Raw genomic sequence first — 20,947 nt, forward strand, 5'->3', positions numbered from 1 at the left:
ACAGCTTTATGCGGATTCTTTCATCTTTCCCTACTCCAACCAGCTTGTCATAGTAAGTTCTCAAATGGACACTTGGATCCCCTGTACCATGAAACATTTCAAACTTCGGAGGTTTGTACCCCTCGGGCAGTTCGACATCGGGCTGTATGCAAAGATCTTCATAGTTCAGCTTTTCAATTCCCTTACTTCGTTCAACGCCTTGAATTCGGCTAGTCAATTTCTTGAGTTCTTCAACCAGGTTCCTGATGAGCAAATCCTTGTCATCAAACTCGGGTGTGCTTGAGATGGGTTGGGTGGAGTGTGGCATAGGCTCCACATAGATGGGGGTGTTATGGTGGGTGTAAAAGTGGTCATTTGTGGAGTTTTGAAGTTCTAGGATGAGCAGCGGGGTGTTGTTTGAGGTATGGCAGGTGTTGTAGTGATGGTGAGGAGCGGGATGGTTTTGTTGCTTTGGGATATTTTGTGGAGTTGTAGGGTTCTGAAAATTTGGGAAATTGATAACTGGAGTAGTGAGGGAAAATGATAGATTTTCCAGATTCCGAACCTGATCAAGTTCTTCCTGGAATTTCAGCAGCTTTTGTTCGAGTTGGGATGCATTTTCTTTGGAAACCTGAGTACTGTGACCACGAGTGACCTCTACCCGTTCAGTTAAGTTCTCTTTTCTGACATTATTCAAATCTTCCATCTTCCCTTTGTTCTTGTTTTTGACAGGACTAAGAGGAGGAGTGGGAGGAGGGCCCCTGGATCTCGTGGAATAAGATGATGTTGACAGAGTGCACGAACTAACCTTTGGAGAGGGGAATAATAAACAAAAAGTAAAAAACAAAAAGGTAACAAGTTAGTGAGGATTATAGGAAGTATTACAATATTTAAACACATAATGCGATAATGTAAATCGTGTCCTAATTTGGGGACCTCTTTGTGCCCGAGGTAGGCCTAGCGACAAATTGATTTGGAGAACTTAGAATGCTAAATGCCTCATTGATAGAAAATAAGACGAATCCCAAATTGACACTAAACAAACAGGAAATAAATGTCACTACTGGCCATTGACCTTATTACATTTTATAAAGCAAAAAAGAAAAAACTCCTATGTACTTGGTCCCAGAAGGACCTTCCCCAAATTCGGCATCTTTGGCTCCATCGAACAGCTTTCCCAACTCGCGAAGTCCCAACAATAGGTATGCTCTGGCTAGATGTCCGCCTTCATTTCCTTCAGCATTTTGGTAGTCTTCGACCTTCTTGAGAAACTTCCTTTCTAATTCCACTATGCCCCGCTCCAAGTATCCCAGTCGTTTGTTGGCACTGACAGCCATGTCATTCCACTCCTCAATTAACTTCTGGTTGGCTTCTTGTATCTCACGGTGCTCGCTTTTGCACTCCCGGATCCTCTTGAGCAGTTGGTTGTATTTGACATGTGCCTCGGCCCTTTCATCTATGATCCTGTGGCCCCTAGCGAACCCTGGCTGGCCTAGACCATCGTGATTATCTTCCAACTAGCCTGAATAGTAGGGAGCGCAACCAGCATGGTTCTGTCTGGCTCGATGGTATCTCTCCCCATGACAATCTTGCAGTGCCACATATGCTGAGCTTGGCACTTATGAGGACTATCATCAGCCTGAAAGTCAGCCCGAAAATGACTCATCTTGTCGACCCTGGGTATAACCTGCTTCCTACCAGCTTGCCTCATAACCCGGATGGGGACATAAGAGTATGTTCCTCGCAGACCAATTAGTAACAGGAAAGGTGCATCTCTAGATCGGGCGATGAATCCCTCGGTCGGAAACCACTCGAACATCCATTGTACCTGGTCCTCAGTTAGATTATCAAATAGCTCTACCCATCTTTTGGCATCTTCTGGCTAAGCGAACATATTAGGCATGTAATTTATTCGCTTCGGATGATGGAAAGTGATATGATCATCCCAGTCCCTTCGCTGAATATCTTGTCGGTATTCACCCCTTTGGAGATGCTCCATGAGCCAGAGTTGGAGTAATAAATTGCAGCCTTCAAAGTGTTTGGCTCCCTTTTGACACTTCTCTAGGGATCGATATATTTCCGCAATGATCATGGGCACAATGCTCAATGGTTGTCCACCAATTCCCTCCATTAAGGTCCTAGTTACCATAGCCAGCTTGGTATGGATTCTTGCTTTCTTCATGGGATACACAATTAACCCGAGGAAACAAAACATGAATACAAAGACCCTTCGTTGAATATGCTCTAATGATGTGATGGCAAACTCGTCAGGATAGGTATGGTAGGATTTGCTGTGCCCGTACCTCTCATACAAATAATCAAAAGGGATGTAGGATTCTTTCAAACATGTCAGTTCTGGGTTCTTCTTCAAACCCATCATTTTGAGGAAGCCCCTGCCCTTGCGGTTCTCAAGCATTAACAAACCCAGAGTTTCCCATGCTATACCGGCCAATCCTCCTATCTCTTATAGCAAGGGTGACATCTCAATGTCCCCGAAGCGGAATACAACCCTCTCACAGTCCCAGAACAAAGTAGCAGCTTCTATGATCCTGTTGTTGGGTCGAATCTCCAGAATAGAAGATAGATTGCCCAGATATTTCCGAATAAGAGTTTGATCACTAGAGTGAAGGTCCTCCCACCAGCTTAGCAATTTTCGGTGGATGTTAATGACCATGCCGAATCTGGGGACTTCGTGCCTCATATTTCTGCAAGACAAATAAGGTTAGGCCCTTACCCCCACCAGACTCGACTATTTAATATCAACAATCGGCATAAAGCATTTAGTTCTCCAAATAAATGCACAGAATGTGGTGATGTCCGTTTGGGTTTAGGGAAATCCTGTGGACTTTGGACAAGGCATATCTTAAAGAGTCATTATGTGGATAACATAACTGACTCGGCTAGGTTTAACCATGATGCATGCACAGTTTAAACAGAGTAAGGTTTCTATGGGGTTTTAGACTGGTACCCTTGAGCGGACAACTCAAAGGGGAAAGGCACGGAACCGTCGACTACACCGTTGATCGACTGGTTTTACCGCAAATATGCTTTTTTCGAATTTAGGGATAATAATATAGGAAGAGCGCAACCACTCATTTTAAGCGTTGCTATGATATTTGTTTGGGCATGAGTGAGATATGATGTTGAGCATGATTATGCAATAATTAAAAGCATGTTGGCATGTATTTACACGTTAAGAAAGCAGTAAATACAGTAGTTTCATAATTTGAAGCAGTAATAAAAGGAGGAAACAAAAAAAGAAGTCAGTTTTGCAATTGAAAAGGGAATTGAATGCTTAAAGAAATTAAACAAGTAATTGCACATAAAGGAGCATAAATTCACAATGATAGTCTGAAATGGTAAAAGCCTAAAAATCCTCAGCAAAGTCGCCATGCTGTCGCGCGCCCTTTTTCTCGCGAAATCGGGTTTATCACATTTGGGAGGACAACTCATTCCTTTTGGGAATTGGGTTTTCATTTCAAGTGTAAGGCCCCGTGAATTTAAGGTGCATTAGGACACCAATGAGGTTCAATTCTAAGTCATTTGAATAACCAGAGATAGGGTAAGGTCTTGAAGTTATCCCAAGGTGAAGGTGTTATGCATCCCTCAGGATCCACGCACTACTAGAAAATAGGCCTATTGGAACAATTTTCCTGGAACGATTCTAAAACCGTGGCAATAGACTGAATATTGTAACGGTTACAATTGTTACGATAACATTTGGATGAAACCAACACAATTTAGAAACTAAACCGTTCCAGTTGACACTTAACCGTTACCATAGGTATTTTTATAGGAACGGTTTTATAAACCGTCACAATATACCTATTTATAGGAACAATGTTTGAAAATTTTGTTATTGGAACGAGTATTTGTTCCCTCTTCGTTTTCCGCTCAATTTTGCTAAATCCGCCAATAACCCCCTTTTCCTTTTATTTTTTTATATATTTTATTAATGTAAATGTAATAATGAATTTAAAGAGTACTTTATTGTCCATTCTCCACAAAACTATCGTTGTCGACACGTCCAAAGTCCATCCATCCACAAAACTCAATTCACTAATGAAATCAGTTATCTTTGTCAAGTGGCTAACCCTAAATTCCCAAGGTCCATTCATTAACCCAAAACCCCCTAATCTCGACTGCTAACCCTAAACTCCCAAATCCTCAAAGTCCCAAAATCCCCAAAGTCCTAAAATCCATTTATTTAACTCGAAGGAGATGAAGAACATAAGAATAATTAAAGACAGCGATTACAGGTGAAGAAAATATTCCAATCGTGAGAAATTTTCGATCCAAAAGACAATCTGTGAGTAATCATTTTCAGGTATTTTTTCCTAATTTGGGCATTATCTTCTATATAATCATTCTTTTTTCTTTTTCTTTAAGCATTATGGTGTGAGCAGTGTATATGATTTCTTGCTTCTTTTTTTTATGTTTATAACCCAAATTGTTTGGGCTTAATTTTCATTTGGATATGGCTAATGTAGGTCAAAATGTATTTCAGTAAATATTGTGAATTCTTATATGAACTAAATTTCTCCGGAAAGTTACATTGAATTTTCTATTGCATGAGCTATTAAGTTGGGTAGTTTGGGTTATCGACTCTGAATGGCATGAGCTATGTTAGAGCGGTACCTCCCCTGCAATTTTGATTGTAGAATGTCGTCTCCTTGTTTTGATAAAAACTGTTCTCAATAACACGCAATGCACAATTCCTGTAACATCTGTTGTAATGCTAAGCCTTCTAGTTTAGGGATCAAACTCTATAAGAGAGGTCTCCCATATTCAATTTGAGTTGTTTTAGATCATCCGTAGTTCGACTAACCTACTATATATGTGTTCAACTAGTTAATGTGTCCGCGCTTTGCACAATCGGACATAATTTCTTTATAAATTTAATTGATAGAGAAGCCATAAAGTCACATGTGCGTGGTCCAGGACATGATCCCCATCTGCTGTCTTTTCTTTTAAACAAAGATGCAAATACATGGTTAGTGAAGAGAGGACCACTCTCTTGTACAGTTTTGCTGCTATGAACAGTTAAGCTAGAAAAAAACAAAAGGAGTAAATGAACTATGATATAGTTATACAAATCATCATATCAAACTACTTTTAACCTTGTAAACTTCCTTGGCTCCAAAACAGTGGAATATTACAATAACTTCCTCAAAATGTTGCAGCTTCCTTTTGTTGTCTTTTACCCGTGTGAATGTGCCTCGGCTAGTGGAACACAAAATCTGATTTTAGATTAATGGATCACATGTATGGTATAATGTATCAGTTTGTCTTCGGTTTCCTTCTGCCTTCTTTCCTTTCTTCTTACTGATAATGCTTTCTCTTAACTAGTAAAACTATTGAATAAGTTTTATAACACTTGTCATGTTAAATGCTTTTCCTTCTTTTACTTTCTATTAGTACATTATGTTTTTTTATTTTGTATAACAATGTACATGCTAAAATTAGCAAACTTGTTAGCAAAAATAACATATGTGACCTTACTAAGAAATCTATCTTCTTACTGTTAAATATAAGAAGTAGTTACATATGTGACTTCACATGTTAGATATCTTACCTACTTATTTAGATTTAACTTCTGCCTGATTTTTCTTGACTTGATCTCTCTTTCTATCTCTGAAATCTGCTTTACATACCATTCCATGAACTTTTTCTTGGCCTTTGTGTTTTCGATAAATTTTATTCTCTTTGGGTCTGTCAAGATGTAGGTATTGTGTAGGACTGTTTTAAGTATGGTGATTTCAAATTGAATATGGTACAGTCAAGTACTGTGGAGAAATATGTTATTAAAGAATAGATGGATCCAATAAAACCTGTTTGTTTGTAGATATTCTTGATTTGTTCAGAGATATGTATGTTTAGTTGGTCTTCTTGTCAAGGCTTTGTTGAAGCTTTTTAGTGCTTCTATTGCTGGACCCTAATCATTATTTCATGAGGCACATCTGGTATAGAGTATTTTTTTCTCAGATGCTTCAGATCATTTTTTCTTATGCCTTCTGATAACTTGTATTGTGCTACTGATACAAATCATTTCAGTTACATGTTACAACTTTATAATAGGTTATTTCGTCTTCTTAAAATAGCTCTGAGGATCCAGATGAGGAGATAAAAAGAATTGTTGGCAAAATACAGTAGCAACCCTGATTCAGAACCCCGTTTGAAGTCACTTTTACCCAGAATAATTTCTACTTTTGCTGGTAACAAGTATTAGAGAGATAATAGAGGAGCTAGAAAATCATCAGCAAAGTGCTGATACATTGGGTAAGGTTTTACAAATTAGACTTTTCTCATAGATGAATTCATGTTCTCTCTATTTTATACTATTTTTTCTCCACAAATAAATTCTATATCTTATTTTCCTATCAATGAGTAAACTTTAGAGCCATGCTTTATTTTCATTTTTCATGTGTGAGTTCATCTTCTTGACAGTGGTAATTTATTTCATATTTAATTTTCTAAATTTGACAGGAATTTGAATAGTCATGAATCAGGAAGGCAACTCAAGTAAAAATAAAAAAGCTAAAAATTGCATTGCAGCTGGATCACTTGCATCTTTGCTGAACCAAAAAGTTTCATCGTTGAAAACAAAAAGAATTGTTCAAGCTACAAGGGCAAATGACAAGCATCAGCTGAATTTAATTGAAAAACAACTTCCACAATTAGGAGCTCAAATGCAAGAACAATTGTTGCAACTGCCTCTACCTTCTGCTTCTCCTCCAACCCAAACTGTACATGTGCAAGTGCCGCAAAAGTCATTGAACTCTACCTCTCTTGCATCATAAGCAGTACGTGAACAATTGCAGCAAGTGCAACAAAAGTCACTGAACTCTACCTCGCCTGCATCACAAGTAGTACCTGAACAAATGCAACAACTGCCACTGAATTCCACCACTCGTACTTTACAAATGGTACATGAACAATTTGAGGATTCTTCCAATCATGAAACAAACGAACAATCCAAGGAACAAGGCAAGAACATACAAATTTCATTTCGTTAAATTAACAAACAATATTGACTTTTGGTGATTATTCTTACTTAATATTAATGCAGGTCCTTATGCCGAAAAAAGAAAAAGAGTCAAAACTTTGATGTCAAGTGTTCATGGTAGGAAAGAGCACAAACTAATTGTGCTAAACGAGAACAATCAACACATAGGTCCTACTGATATTGTTGTAGTAGAGTTGGGTAGCTTTCTCGGCACATTGGCAAGGAATGCACCCTTTTGCCCTCTTAATGTGTTTAATCGGAGGAAACTTGAAACAAAAGAAGATATGTGGAAATATATCAAGGTTTGAAGTTCGCAATATTCTGTGTAGATATTTCATATTTTTACACTAACCTGACTGTACCAAATTTGTAGGGAAAATATGACATTCCTGATGCTGCAAAAAGGTGGATTTTTGATTCAATCGCTAATGCTTGGAGAAAGTATAAGAATCAATTAATGAAAGACCATTTTCAAGTTTATGAGAATGACGAGCTTCGAATGGAAAAAAGGCTGGTTGATGTTCCTGAATCTCAATTTAGGGATCTTAATTATTGAAACTCTGATGCCTACAAGGTAAAACTAAGTACTGTCTCATGATTTGCTGAGAATGTCTAGTTTATGTTTAATTAGAAATACTGAACTATCTTTATAGATCAAATGCACTTAAGTTACATAACTGAAGTGCACAATTTAAGCTTGATTTGAATCTGTTGGGAAAACTAAACTGGACAACTCTATATTCATTGACTGATTTGCAGAAAATGTCCAAAACCAATACCGAGAATTGCAAAAAGTTGAAATGTTCACACACTGCTGGCAAAAGAAGTTTCGCTCGAATATGCGAGGTTTGATATTTTTTCTTCTTATTATTCTTTTAAATATGAACTTACTAACTTTAATCTGAAATATTTTTATGCCACTTTTTATATAATCAGGAAAAAAAGAAAGAAACTTCTGAACCTCTATCAAGCAAGGATATCTTTGTGGCTACGAGAAAAAGAAAACCCGATCGAGTATATAAGGCCTCGTATGCGGATACTCTTAATAAAATTGTACAAGTTATTAATTTAAAGTTTGTTGTTATCATTTTTCTGTTCTTAGTTATTGACTCAGTGTCATATACTTTCTGATTTGATAATGACTCAGTTTGGTCTTGTAGGCTGAAATGGAAAGATTTCAATCATCACAAGAAAGTCAGTCAATCATTTGCTGCATTTGCATCAGTCATGGGACCTGAGCATCCAGGTTGCCTAAGATTGTATGGACGTGGGGTTACCAAGGCTTCCTTAAAAAGAAAAGTGGGAGATTTTGGACCCTCTTTAAGTTCGACTGATGAGACGATGCAAGAAAATTGGAGGAAATGGAAGAAAGGATGGAGCATAGGATGCAATAAAAGTTTAACGCACAAAAAGATGCCATGGAACTACAAGTTGCAGTTAACATCATTTCACAACTTAAGCATCTGAATCCAGATTTACGGATTGATCCCAGCATGCTAGCTTTCAATGCTCATTCACCCAGAGAAGCTTCCTTTGTACAACAAGCTGCTATGCAACTAATCAATCGTCTATCTACTGGGAGTAATAATCAAGGTCAGTACGTACTCCAAATGTTACACCCCTTCTTTTATTTATTTATTTCTTTCTTCTTCTCCCCCTTCTGCTGCTTTTCTAAGGTTACACTTGAACTTATTCTTCTCTCTTTAAGGTTATTTCTTCGTCTAACTTATATATGTTAATCAAAAAAGTGTCTGGTTTTCTGCCAGCTTCGCCCCCCCTTATATATATATTTGATTATCTCATTTTGGAAAGAATATTTCTACTGTGCGTATATAATAAATGGATGATTCAGAGTTGATTGTTTTGTGATTATCTCATTTTGGAAAGACGATTGAAATCAGACTTCAGATGGTTCCCTGAGATTAATCGTAAATGTTAATATTACTCTCTTGTTTACTGATGTAAATACGTGCTGTGTATGTAGTAGAATTACTTCTACTGGTTTGTGCGTGGAAACTATTTCTATACCACTGGTGACTTTGTAACAATTTGCAATATTGACTGATACTATTATTTCTCTTTATTTTGCATTTAGTTTTTTTGCTTGATTAAGTTCTTATTGTCTTTTTGTATGTGTTTACTCTCTAATTCTTATATTTAGTCTTGGTTAAACAGCGTAAAGATCTGTACTAATCCTTTTATATTGTTGAAGGGAAAACAAATGTATAGGATGATTCATATGTTGCCTGCATGTGTCTTTAATCTCTACATCAGAAGTACGAGGCTTTGTACTATTTTAGAACATCAAGTAGGTTGTCACTTTGTACTATTTTAGAACTTCAAGTAGATAATTTTTGTCTGATCAATAGCATTGAGAGTAGATGAGGTGCTTTTTTGAAGGGTTGTATTGCTTGGAGTTCTGAAGGTTTCCTTCCCTATCATAGTGCTAAACTCTGATTTTAATCCTATATTTTCCGTTCAAGTTAGATATAATGGCAGCAGGACTATCTGACTATGGATAAAGTGAAGTGTTCTTTGTAAAAGGTACTGCAGACCCAATCATTTCTTAATTCTTACTAGTAATTCATGATTCTATCTTAGGTTAAGACTTATTATTACTAGTAAGTGGTCAACTTTTCCACTCAACTGTAGCAGGTAAACCAAAAAAATTATCTGTTGTACCATATGTACCCTATGACATATCTACTATTTGTTTCCTTAGTGTTTTTGGGACCTCTTGTTTCAAGTAACCAATTAGTTGTAGTTTTATATATACATTAATGTGAAGTTGTGAACTAAGCATGTATAATATTCCTCTTAGACCTACTCTTCGCAAAATTAGAGTTTGGTATATGACTATAGTGTTTGTTGCTTTATTTTGACATCCTGCTTTCCTGCTTTATGTTCAGTTATATAGCTTCTTGAAGATTGTAAGTTATTTACGTTATGGTTGCTCTAATAGGGTGTTAGGATGTTAAATGCAAGGGTAGTTGTTAGCAGCTTGTTTTGGGTGGTGATTATTTTGAGACTGATCTTGCTGGTGAAACTTGGAAGTCTAGGGAAACTAGTTTAGTTTGTAAATTTCCAGTTCTTGGATTTTTATCACTTGACATATGTTGATGAAGCTGCTGATGTTGTTGTTGTGTTATCAGAAATTAATTTTATTTTGAGGATGCTTTTGTACTGATAGGAGATTCTGGTTCCAAATGGGCTTGAGCTCTACTTGAAAGTGAACCTGAATCAATATTTATCTCTTCTTCTCTTGATAGCAAACCAATCCTTGAAGGATAATGACTTTATTTACTATCTTTTATAGGTCGAGCAATTGAAGAAGGGGAAGGTGGAGATTGTGAAGATCTAGACCTTACTTAAGAACTTTGAATTATTGTCCATGTTCTATGAATTTTTTGTTATCAACATTTGATATTACTATAACTCTTGAAGTGTTGAAATGTATAACTTATGTGATTGAGTTAAAACATTTTGGTTTTATGGATATATCAGCTTATTGGACAATATAGATTATGAAGTGTTTTATATTTTTATTTATATAAATTTCAAATTATTACAAATTTTTATATATGTAAATATTCATTTACAACCAGGGCATAATAAACTAATAGAACTGTTGCAATAATCTTGCAAACCGTTCCAATAGGTCTTGCAAATCGTTCCAATATATGTGACAAACTGATGCAATTGGTAGTTAAAACCGTTGCAATAGGAATAAAACCGTAAAATAGCGTAATGAAACTATTAGAATAGCTGTAAATAAACGTTGCAATAACTTACATAACCGTTGCAATAAATCATATGGTAACGATTTCCAACCGTTGTAGTAAATAATATGGTAACAATTTTCAGGCATTGTAAACTCTATGGTAATGGTTTTTAACCGTTGCGACTGGAAAGAATACTTGTTGCTTCAGACATAGGAAAAACTGTTGCGATAGATAGCCCTCTAGCAACAGTTTTGATAACCTTTGCACGAACCGTTACTCTAGATCTATTAGCACGCCACTGTGTGTAACGGTTGCTAAACCGTTCCAATAACTCTATGGCAACGGTTTACCTGTCTGTTGCAACGGTTTTCCGGCTGTTGCCATAAACTCATTTTCCAGTAGCCAGACAGTTATTGTGAATTTAGCAAATATACAAGTACGGACTCAAATATTAGGGGATTTAAACACATAAAAAAGAAAGAACAATTAAAAGAAGATTAAAAAAAATTGCAAATAAAAGGAAAGGGGATCCTAGGTTTATATTTAATATGGATCACGTCAATGCAATACCTGGTAGTCACTACTCAAAAGAGGGGTTACATGTGGCATTAACGCACCGGTCATCATATCCATATCTACCCTTCCCACCCCGTTAAGGTATTAAAGCGCGGATTGGTCTCGATTACTATTGCATGCTATTACCCATCTCATTCCTATCAGTCCCGGAGGCACTTCGGACTACTAGTCCTAAAGGGTGGGATATTAGGCTGATTGGTTTCAAGGGATAAAATTCTAAGGCGACATAGAAAAAACACATACTGCATGTTGGGGAAGCATATAAACAGATAAAGGCTTAAATATACCTCCTTGAACAAAAGCACATAACTAGCATGACTTGCACATATTTTTAGGTCTGATTAAAATACTAAAGACGAGGGGAGTTTGATTATTGAAGCAGATTTATTTATTACATAACTCAGATAAGAAGTCTGAATCAGGCCTGCCTGCTGGTTGTAACAATTAACAAAGGCGGACTCAATTTTACAGTCATTACTCTAAGGCTTGCCTAAGTATTTAGATGGGGTCTTATAGACATGATATCTACTTAATTCAGAAGGTGGTGAAACAATTATAACTCAAAGCGAATTGTTTGAAATCATATAGGCATGCTTGCTAAACCTCGTTAAAATAAGGGAATCAAATTATTAAAAAAATTCAGAATGGACGAATTTTAAGTTAGACTAGTTTCAGTTTCTGCAGATGACAGTATCCACTATCGCTGATTTTTACTCCTATGAACATGGTATATAAGATTACTGATTTTAGACCCTTATAGACATAATTGCCGAATTTTAACCTTTGCATACATAGTATCTGAATAATGTCAAACCCCTATAGGTATAATATGTAGTAGACAATGGAAATAGGCGGGTTTTCACTTGGGAATTCCTATAAGCAAGATTTCTATTCAATATGCTGATTTTAACAGGCATCTGGGTTATAACCAATTGGGCCCTAAAAATATGATATCTAAACGGTGACAAACTTACAGAATTTTAGATAATTCTTATAGGCAGGCTATCTAGATGTGAAGTTGAACAAGTAGGTCCTATAGACATGGTTTCTAAATGTGATGTGAATATGCAGAATTAAAAGTAGTCCTATAGGCATGTTTTCTAAATGCGAATTGAACATATAGAAAAAGCAGTCCTATAGGCATATTTTCTACCCTTGAGCATGCATAATTACCCAACCCTTTTCACTAACCAGCCCCAAATGTTCATTACAAATTATTACAAACCAAGAATACTGAATCACATCAGAAAAGTACAAAGAAAAGTTACAACCAGAGGAAGCTTGATTCTTGACTTGCTCTCTGAGTTATGGAATAAACCACCTCAAAATGCCATTAATACAAAGCCTTTCTCAGACTTAAGTGTATCAGAGCTCCCTAAGGGCCTCAATAGGACCCCGGACAATGCTCACACCTAAGTTATACAACCAGAATGGAGATGAGTGCAATGTGGAAATGTCATCCCTCATGTGTCCAAGTTCAGAGGGAGCTCATGGGTCCCAAGGCAAGGCTCACATGAGGGGGGCAGAAATTAAGTCTAAGAAGAGAGTAAAAGCACATAAACAAAGTTCTAAGAGCTGAGGGAATAAAGGAGAGGGAAAGGGTGATGGGAGACAACCATTAACATTTCAGGGAGTCAATAACTTCACACAAAGGGGGCAGGGGATTGTGAATCCATTGCAAGGAGCTTATACACTTAGGCATGGGTTAACTTTGGGCATGTTCAACAATAAGAAGGGCTGACATGCCTGTAAATCAACCAGAACACACAATATATAAGATAAACATGGAGGTTATGATCCTAAGAGGATCAAGTTTGGGTCATGCACAACAATTTCCAATGCCGTCATGCCCCAAACCAACCACAAGTATTAAACACATTGGGGTAGGGATTTAGAATTCATAGGTCATGATAAATTGATTCAGAATGGGCGAAAGGAAATTATAGCATGCTAAACAATGGTACTGGGCTAAATACAAATAGTAGGCAGACAAGAATGCAAGAAAAAGTAAATAAGCATATTGTTGTTGGTGCAGAAAACTTAATTAGAACATACCAGTAAGAAATGCAAATGCAGAAAATAAGCAAGTTTCCCCACAGCATAGCCTTGGCTTTCAGCCGGCTAGGTAAGGCAACAATATAGTAGTAACAGAGAAAAGAGAGATTTGGTGGAGTGTGTGTTTGAACTATAGTGTTTATGCCTTGTGTTCGTTTTTTTAAAAGAAAACAAGTACATGGTATTTATAGCATTTTGAAAACGAGTAAGAGAGGTTAATAAGCTACAAACATGAAAACAATCATGATTCAGAATCAATTATACAAGTGATTGCCTTTAATTAAGGGATCACTTTGCTTAACGGGTAGTTACAGGTTCAAAAATAAGGAAAGAAATCAATTTATAAGCAGGCTGACAGTTGCCATAAAAGAAGTAGTAAAACATTAAGTAGGCCATCGAGTCTAGGTACAGAGATACACTAATTTTGGAAAGAATTCAGCAAGGCAAAATAGGAAAAGAAAATCAATTAACCCTAACAGGCGTGTGAAATCAGAATTTCACAAAGGAAAAGTTCGAAATCAGTCACAAGTTGAAGGTCAAACAAAGAAGGAAACTTAGCATATAAATAGGGTGCATAAACACTATACATGCGAGGCCAAGCCTGTTGGCAGAAGGAAATATCATACAATAGTAGCAGAAAATTCAGTGGATAGCAACATTCGAAACATGATAGCCCAGTAGGTCAAGTAGTGAAGAAAACATAGAATATCAAAGAGTGCGGAACCAAAATATTGTTAATTTTTACTAAAAATACTCAAATAAGTGTAAAAATAAAAAGTTACCAAAGTATATATAACGCCACTAATAGTGGCGCTATACAGTAACGTTAACTGTACCGTTACTTTATAGTGCCACTATTAGTGGCGTTATACTGACAAACTTACATATCGCCATTAATAGTGGCGCTATATGTATTATACCCTGACCCCACCAATAATGTCTGGGTTCAATAATTTAAATGTGTATAAAGCCACTTTTTGTGGCGCTATATAAAAAAAAATTACCCGGCTAGCCATTTTCTATATAAACATCGTAGAATCGCCCCAACTTCATTCAAAATTTTTTTTAACTCTTGTTGGTTTCTATTGTTGTTAAATTCTCGGGCATTTTTTCATTATGTCTGAAGAACGTAGAATAAGAGTATCATTATATTGGGGGGTGAGGTTGTGATGGAGAATAACTCTGTGGGCTACAGTTTACCTGCTAAGTGTAATGTTAAATTGCCACTTTCAATTGAGTACGAAACATTGATATCGTTGTTATGCAAAAAAATGAGTGTGAGAAAACGTTCAGTGATACTCAAAGTAACCGGAAGATATCCGTATTTCGTTACGCCGCAAGGGGTTGCTTTTTACTCAGAGTTTAACATTGACGATGATGACACTTTGAGTGATTTCTTGAGGACTCCGGACAAATGCCGGGAATTTCTTGTAATCACAATGTTGGAGATGTACGTGAATGTCGAAGACGTTCCAAAAAATGAGGTTGTACGTAGTAGAGATAACCCCCAGTCATCGGGTGGTTATTCTGGATCAGTTTTTGCCGGACATGTTCCAGATGAAAGAATTTTTCTTGATTTAAATTTATCACCGTCGGCGAATGAGCAGCGAGAAAATAATTTATACCCTGCTTTCCATAATTCACAAGAAGAGTGGTAAACTTCAATTTTCATTTGTGTTAATATGTATATTTTTGCGTATTGAATAAATTTTAACGCTCATTTATTTAATAGGGGGTACCGGTCGGATATGAATTTTACAAGTGACCCATCCGGTAGTCATCACCTAACTGAAAACGTGTATCATGGAATGTCATCACATTACAACTTGTAAGTGAAAAGCTACAGCCATATATAAAGCATTTATTAATTTAGCAGCTTATATTTTTGTTGAAATGTGCAGTGATAACGAGCAAGTTGAACTACTCGTACTCACTCAATTGCCCGAAAATGACGTATTACATCAGGATCTGGCAGATGAACAGAGTGAGGAAGAGAACAGCGATTACGATAACAATGCCGATGAATCGGGAGACGAGACACCATTTGCTCGTGAGGATGGTGATGAAGAGGACGAGGAGGAAGGACCGGATTTGAAGAGAGTCCCCCATAGACGAAAAGTGAACGAGTCTGAAGTGCCGTTTCATTCAAGGGAGATTCCTTATATTGATAACTTGCCAGCCGTGCCGGATGTGGAAGCTCTCACACGGGATTTTGATGAAATCCGGACAGCAATGTGGGATGAGTCTAGACCAACGGTGCTTGCAAAAGGGATGCTTTTTCCTGATAAAGCACGCGTAAGCAGGGCTTGTAAAATGCACAATGTTAAAGAGTGTCGTGAGATGCAGGTATCAGTGTCAAGTCCGACGGTATACAAGGCTATTTGCCGCAGGTGGTTTTGGCCATGTAATTGGATGTTGCATGCGTCGAAGAAGAAAACATGTATGTGGAAAGTGGGTAAATACATTCCCACCCACACATGCGAAATGGACACTTTCAACGGGAATCACTTCAACTTGGATATTGACTTGATATCTCTTGTACTTATTCCGCACATCGAAGCATCCATAAGGTATAAAATCAAAGAGTGCATTACAACAGTCTACCAGGAATATGGCCACACAATTACTAAAAGAAAGGCATATCTTGGGCGCAAAAGAGCGTTTGAAATAGTCTATGGTAACTGGGATAAGTCATTTGCAGATCTGCCTAGCTACATGGCTGCACTGCAGCACTTTAACCCCGGAACAGTTATTGAATGGAAGCTTGAGCGGAGTCCGGGTAAACCAGAATATATATTCAATTACGTGTTTTGGGCGTTTAAGCCAGCAATTGATGGTTTTCCGTATTGCCGGCCCGTAATATCCATAGACGGAACTCATGTCTATGGAAAGTACGATATCAAGCTATTGATAGCTGTGGCTGTGGATGCAAATGAACAGATATTTCCTTTAGCCTTTGCTATTTGTGCAAATGAAAGCACAGAGACGTGGACAATGTTTTTGAACCACTTGAAAGAGCACGTTGTCAAACATCGTTCAGGTATTTGTCTAATATATGATCGGCACGGGGGTATATTAAGTTCTGTGGAGAACCTTCCTGCCTGGCAAGAACCTTATGCTTACCACCGTTACTGTGTGAGGCACTTTAAGGCCAATTTCAAGAAGGCACATCCCAAAAAAGATCTACATGATTTGATGTGGATGGCAGCAACAGACCACCAATAACATAAATTCCGGAGGCATATGGATTCTATCAGGCAAGAAGACGATGCAACATATCGTTGGTTAATGCGACATGATCCTGAAAAGTGGACGTTGCATGCAGATGGTGGCAGACGCTGGGGAATTCTTACTACAAACGTATCAGAATCCTTCAACGGGTTATTAAAGTCGGCAAGAGGATTGCCCGTCACAGCCATGGTGCGTATGTCGTTCAGGCAGATGGCGGAGAGGTTTGTACAACGGTCTGCAACTGCAACGGAATTGATGGAAAGGGGTGTTGAATTTATGCCAGTGCCTATGAAGAGATTAGAGAAATACAGACGGCGAGCACATTGGCATTCCTTTTTGCAATATGATAACGAACGAGGTATTTTTGAAGTTCGCACCGCTATCCATAATAATCGGGGTAATAATGTACATACTGTAAATGAATCCACAAGGTTATGCTCATGTGGGAAATGGTCAATCTACCACATGCCTTGTTCACATGCCATCAAGTATTTTCAATGTGTTGGTTATGCGGAGACCAACTATATTGATCAACAATATAGTGTTTCCAAATATGTAAACACATATAGTGGTCAGCTGCAACCAGTGGGTTCTGAGCATTACTGGCCCCCAGTGTGTAACAAGTCCTATTTGCGTAAAAGACAGGTGCAGAAGAGAACGCGTATACGGAACTAAATGGATGTTAGTGATATCGTATATGCACGCAAATGTGGTATATGCTCGCAAACAGGCCACGACCGTAGAAAATGTCCTTTGGGTGGCAACAATAATCAAGCTCAGGGCGGGTGTTCTTCTATTGTACCTAACTACCCATGAGTTCATGTTGTAATAATTAGTTGTTATGTATATGATTTAAGTATTTATGAAATAATATTTTCTTGTTTGTTAATTCTGATTTGTACTTTCCCTTTTTACCTATTTAAATAATAATTTAATATAATTATCGGTATATTTATTATGTGTGTTGTCTTGTCACTATCACGATATTTAATACACAAATTATACATATGGCGCTATGTGTGTCTTGTCTTGTCGAACTGAAAAAGCTGAAAACATCATGATATGGCGCCATTAGATATGTGTGACCGGCTGACATAAAGTCGTCTCGTCAACATCATGATATGGCGCCATTAGATATGGTGCTATCTAATATAGCGCCATTAGATATGGCGTTATATGTGTATTGTTTAGCCTATAAATAATGGGGTCATTGTAGTTATTTTGTGTGCTAAAAATTTCCCCCAAGAAATATTTCATTAAAAGTAAGTAAGGTTTTTATTATAAGAAAATAGTTCACAAATGGCTCAACCTGGTCGTCCACCAATTTACTTATGTGGAAAACCATGCATGATGGATTGTGGGTGGGAAGGTGCTAACGTTGGACGCCACTATTGGTGCTGTATGAACAAGTTGTACAAGCAACCCGACGAACCTACTTGTGAATTTGATGAATGGGCTGAGGAACCATGTTATCAGGAAAGCTACAGGGATAGATTACAGGAATTTCATAATATGTTGTTATACCAACATAGAATACAAAAGGAGGCAGATAGAATTATTACAGATATGAGGGAGAAACTAAAGGAGGTGGAAGATAAAAAATGGAGAGCTGAATGGAATTGTGAAGCACACAAGGAACGCAACGAAAAATATAAACGGGAACTTGCGGAGGTGAAGGCGAGAGTGAAAGAGTTAGAAGAAGAAAAAGAACAAATGGAAGAACGATTTAAGTGGTTGGAGCGAAGAATAAATGATAACTGAGGATGGAGCATTTACGTGTATGTGTTTAGTGTCATTTTCATATGTCATGTCTTTTTATTATGTTGGCCTGTTATGTTTGTGTTTGTGTTGTACTAATGTTTTCCTTGTTTGTTGTACTTAATTTTATTTTAATTTAAGTGGAAGTTAAGTTTAAGTTGTTGTGTTACTATACCAAAAACTATAAAACGAAATTTGAACTAAAAAAAAGTAACTATCATATTCGACTAAATATTGTTGTTAATGTACAAAAAAATATTATTTACACCAAAAAAACAAAAATATGGAAGATCGAATCAATGTGTCCCGCATCCGGTGTGTCTCAAAGTAGCCGTTGGCCTGAGGCGCATCCCCTGCTGCCCGGGTACGCTATCAGGATCATCATCATCAAGTCGTCTCCTTATGGCCGGATGCGGCATAGGATGACATGTATCGGTGGTGCTGTCAGGTCCAGTAGAAGGCTACATAATAATATCAAACTTAGTATAGAAAACTACATAACAATTCACAAAAATTTATATTGTCTTACCATAATCGTGTCTGGATCCTGAATGTAGTCATCTGTCGCAGCATCGCATGAAGCCTAAAAAGTAAATTAATAAAGTTAAAACAAAATAAATAAGTTATAGTAAAAACAGTAATAAAATTAATACTAATAAACTCATACCTGCGCATGTGATGAGCTGCCATAACTCAGTCGGTGCCCACTATCAAAATCTCGGATCGGTCGAGACTCATCAGTGGTAGACGGGCCAGGGAAATATCTACCCAACTCCACTCCTTGAAATCCGAGCCCATGATCAAGAATTGACCCGATGGGGTCACCTGCGACGTCCCTGGAGTGTCATAAATGCCAATGCTGTAAGACGGCATGTCGGTCTTATGCATGCCACCTCCCATATCAGCAGCAACATCATCAGCAGGAGCCTCAAAGCCCCCTTGCCGGGGACCTCCTCTCCGCCCACGACCGCGTCATCCAACACCAGCAGGTCGTCGTGGAGCAGCAGAAGATCGTCGGCCACCACCCCGTGGCATACCACGACCTCGCTGGTATGTGGCTGGGTCAACATAATCTGGCTGGTGTGCCAAACGCTGATCCGATCGGCCTCGCTGCAGTGTCTGGGCAGCCACATCCATTATGCGATGACTATAGTCCTGCATGATCACAGGGTCGTGGACATAACTCTGCATCTGCTGCCCCATACGATATACGGTATGCAATCCAATCGCCTGCACAAAAGTTTTTAATATAAACTACGTATTTGACTAGAAATTACTATTAAAGTAATTGATAATAACGGAAAACATACCAGAGCCTCATGTTTCTCGGCGTATGAGACGTATCGACCATCTACCTGATGAACTGGGTTCCCGATAAAAAGTCAGGAAACAGTGCGGTACCATGCCATATAAACTTCGATAGGAAAGTGTTGCGGAGCTGGGGTCAAGTCCCCTCGGCTGTCCCAAATACCCAACTGCGCTGTCAGCCACTCAATAAATGTGTCGTCCACTCTCATCCTATCATCCCTCTCATAATGTAAAGGGTCCCATGCAGGCTGAGTCGGTATAGACTGCGGAAATCCAAACTGACGAAATACTCGCTCTGAGGCATGATGCTCAACAATATCGAGGCACGTGAGAGGGACGGAAGCCCTCCAAATATGGCGACCGTGCGTGCAATACGCTGGCAGGGTACCTATCAGCTCTTCGCTGTACGGCGTCCAGATGAACTATCAAATAATAACACAAACCGTTAGTTTGCGCAACACCTAGTTAAAAACTAATTGGTAAGTTTAGTTAGATATTCACCTGTGCATCCTCCAGAAAATCCAACACATCCCTACAGAAGGGGAGATTATGATGGCCATGATACTCTCGTGCAAGTCTACGATGCAATACCCACCTACAAGCTAGAGGGAGATAAGGAATATGTACATTAGCCGGTAGCTGTGGTAGAGGTGGCCGAAGTTGCAGAAATCGCTCCCACACCCAAACCTAAAACAGAAAGTTGACGTAAAGATTAGCTCTAACTAGGTAGAATTGGAACTAAACGACAAATTATTTGAATAAGTTGTCACCTGTAGAAGTGGCAGAAAGCCACAAACGTCTCTCTGTGTGCCCATGGATGCCCGACACTTCTGCCTATACAAAAAAGATAGGACAACACCACCCCAGCTGTAACTGACTGTATCATCAAAGTCCGCAATATGATGCAGAAAATGAAGGCTCACTAGGTTCCCCGAAGTGTTCGGGAACAAGACCCCCCCAAATAGAAGGAGCAACAACAGCCTCGTATATTGCTCCACATCCACCTCCGCTGAGTCGTCGGTGATAGTATCGTGGATCTGCACCAAGTGGTCTCTAATGGGGACCAACTGCATACGACTACTCCCAATTGCTACATCTGGGTCCTGGGACCTGAAGCCCGTGAGCCTGTGCAGCATATCCATATATGCAGCCCAGTTAAATATCTCATGTTCCCAGGCAGTAAAACTGGCAAGCCATCGGTGGACAGGCCATATAAAATCTCGATGTCCTGGAGTGTGATGGTGGCTTCGCCGATGGGCAGATGGAAAGTGTGCGTCTCCGGTCGCCACCGCTCAATCAACGCCGTGATCAA

General features: G+C 38.4%; 1 protein-coding gene across 19 annotated transcripts; it reads left to right on the top strand.

The window, feature by feature from the left end:
- The first annotated feature begins 3,987 nt into the window (after positions 1–3,987).
- LOC107760770 (uncharacterized) lies at positions 3,988–10,501 on the top strand. Of its 19 annotated transcripts, XR_012696717.1 has the most exons (11): positions 3,993–4,306; positions 6,081–6,258; positions 6,466–6,966; positions 7,049–7,287; positions 7,359–7,559; positions 7,745–7,831; positions 7,922–8,038; positions 8,146–8,578; positions 9,198–9,293; positions 9,473–9,529; positions 10,302–10,501. XR_012696717.1 is itself a non-coding variant. In XM_075225430.1 (6 exons), the coding sequence occupies exons 3-5, from the start codon at positions 6,861–6,863 to the stop codon at positions 7,539–7,541; spliced, it is 528 nt and encodes a 175-aa protein (XP_075081531.1). In that variant the 5' UTR covers positions 3,988–4,306; positions 6,034–6,258; positions 6,466–6,860; the 3' UTR covers positions 7,542–7,559; positions 7,745–7,831. The 19 variants fall into 19 exon arrangements, 5 of the variants coding, with proteins under 5 accessions (XP_075081531.1, XP_016434365.1, XP_075081529.1 ...); XR_012696718.1 differs by lacking the exon at positions 9,198–9,293 and having other exon boundaries at positions 3,988–4,306; positions 6,058–6,258; XR_012696719.1 differs by lacking the exon at positions 9,198–9,293 and having other exon boundaries at positions 3,988–4,306; positions 8,133–8,578.
- Positions 10,502–20,947: the final 10,446 nt, after the last annotated feature.

The sequence above is a fragment of the Nicotiana tabacum genome, chromosome 11 (genome assembly GCF_000715075.1).
Source record: "Nicotiana tabacum cultivar K326 chromosome 11, ASM71507v2, whole genome shotgun sequence".
Classification (NCBI taxonomy): domain Eukaryota; kingdom Viridiplantae; phylum Streptophyta; class Magnoliopsida; order Solanales; family Solanaceae; genus Nicotiana; species Nicotiana tabacum.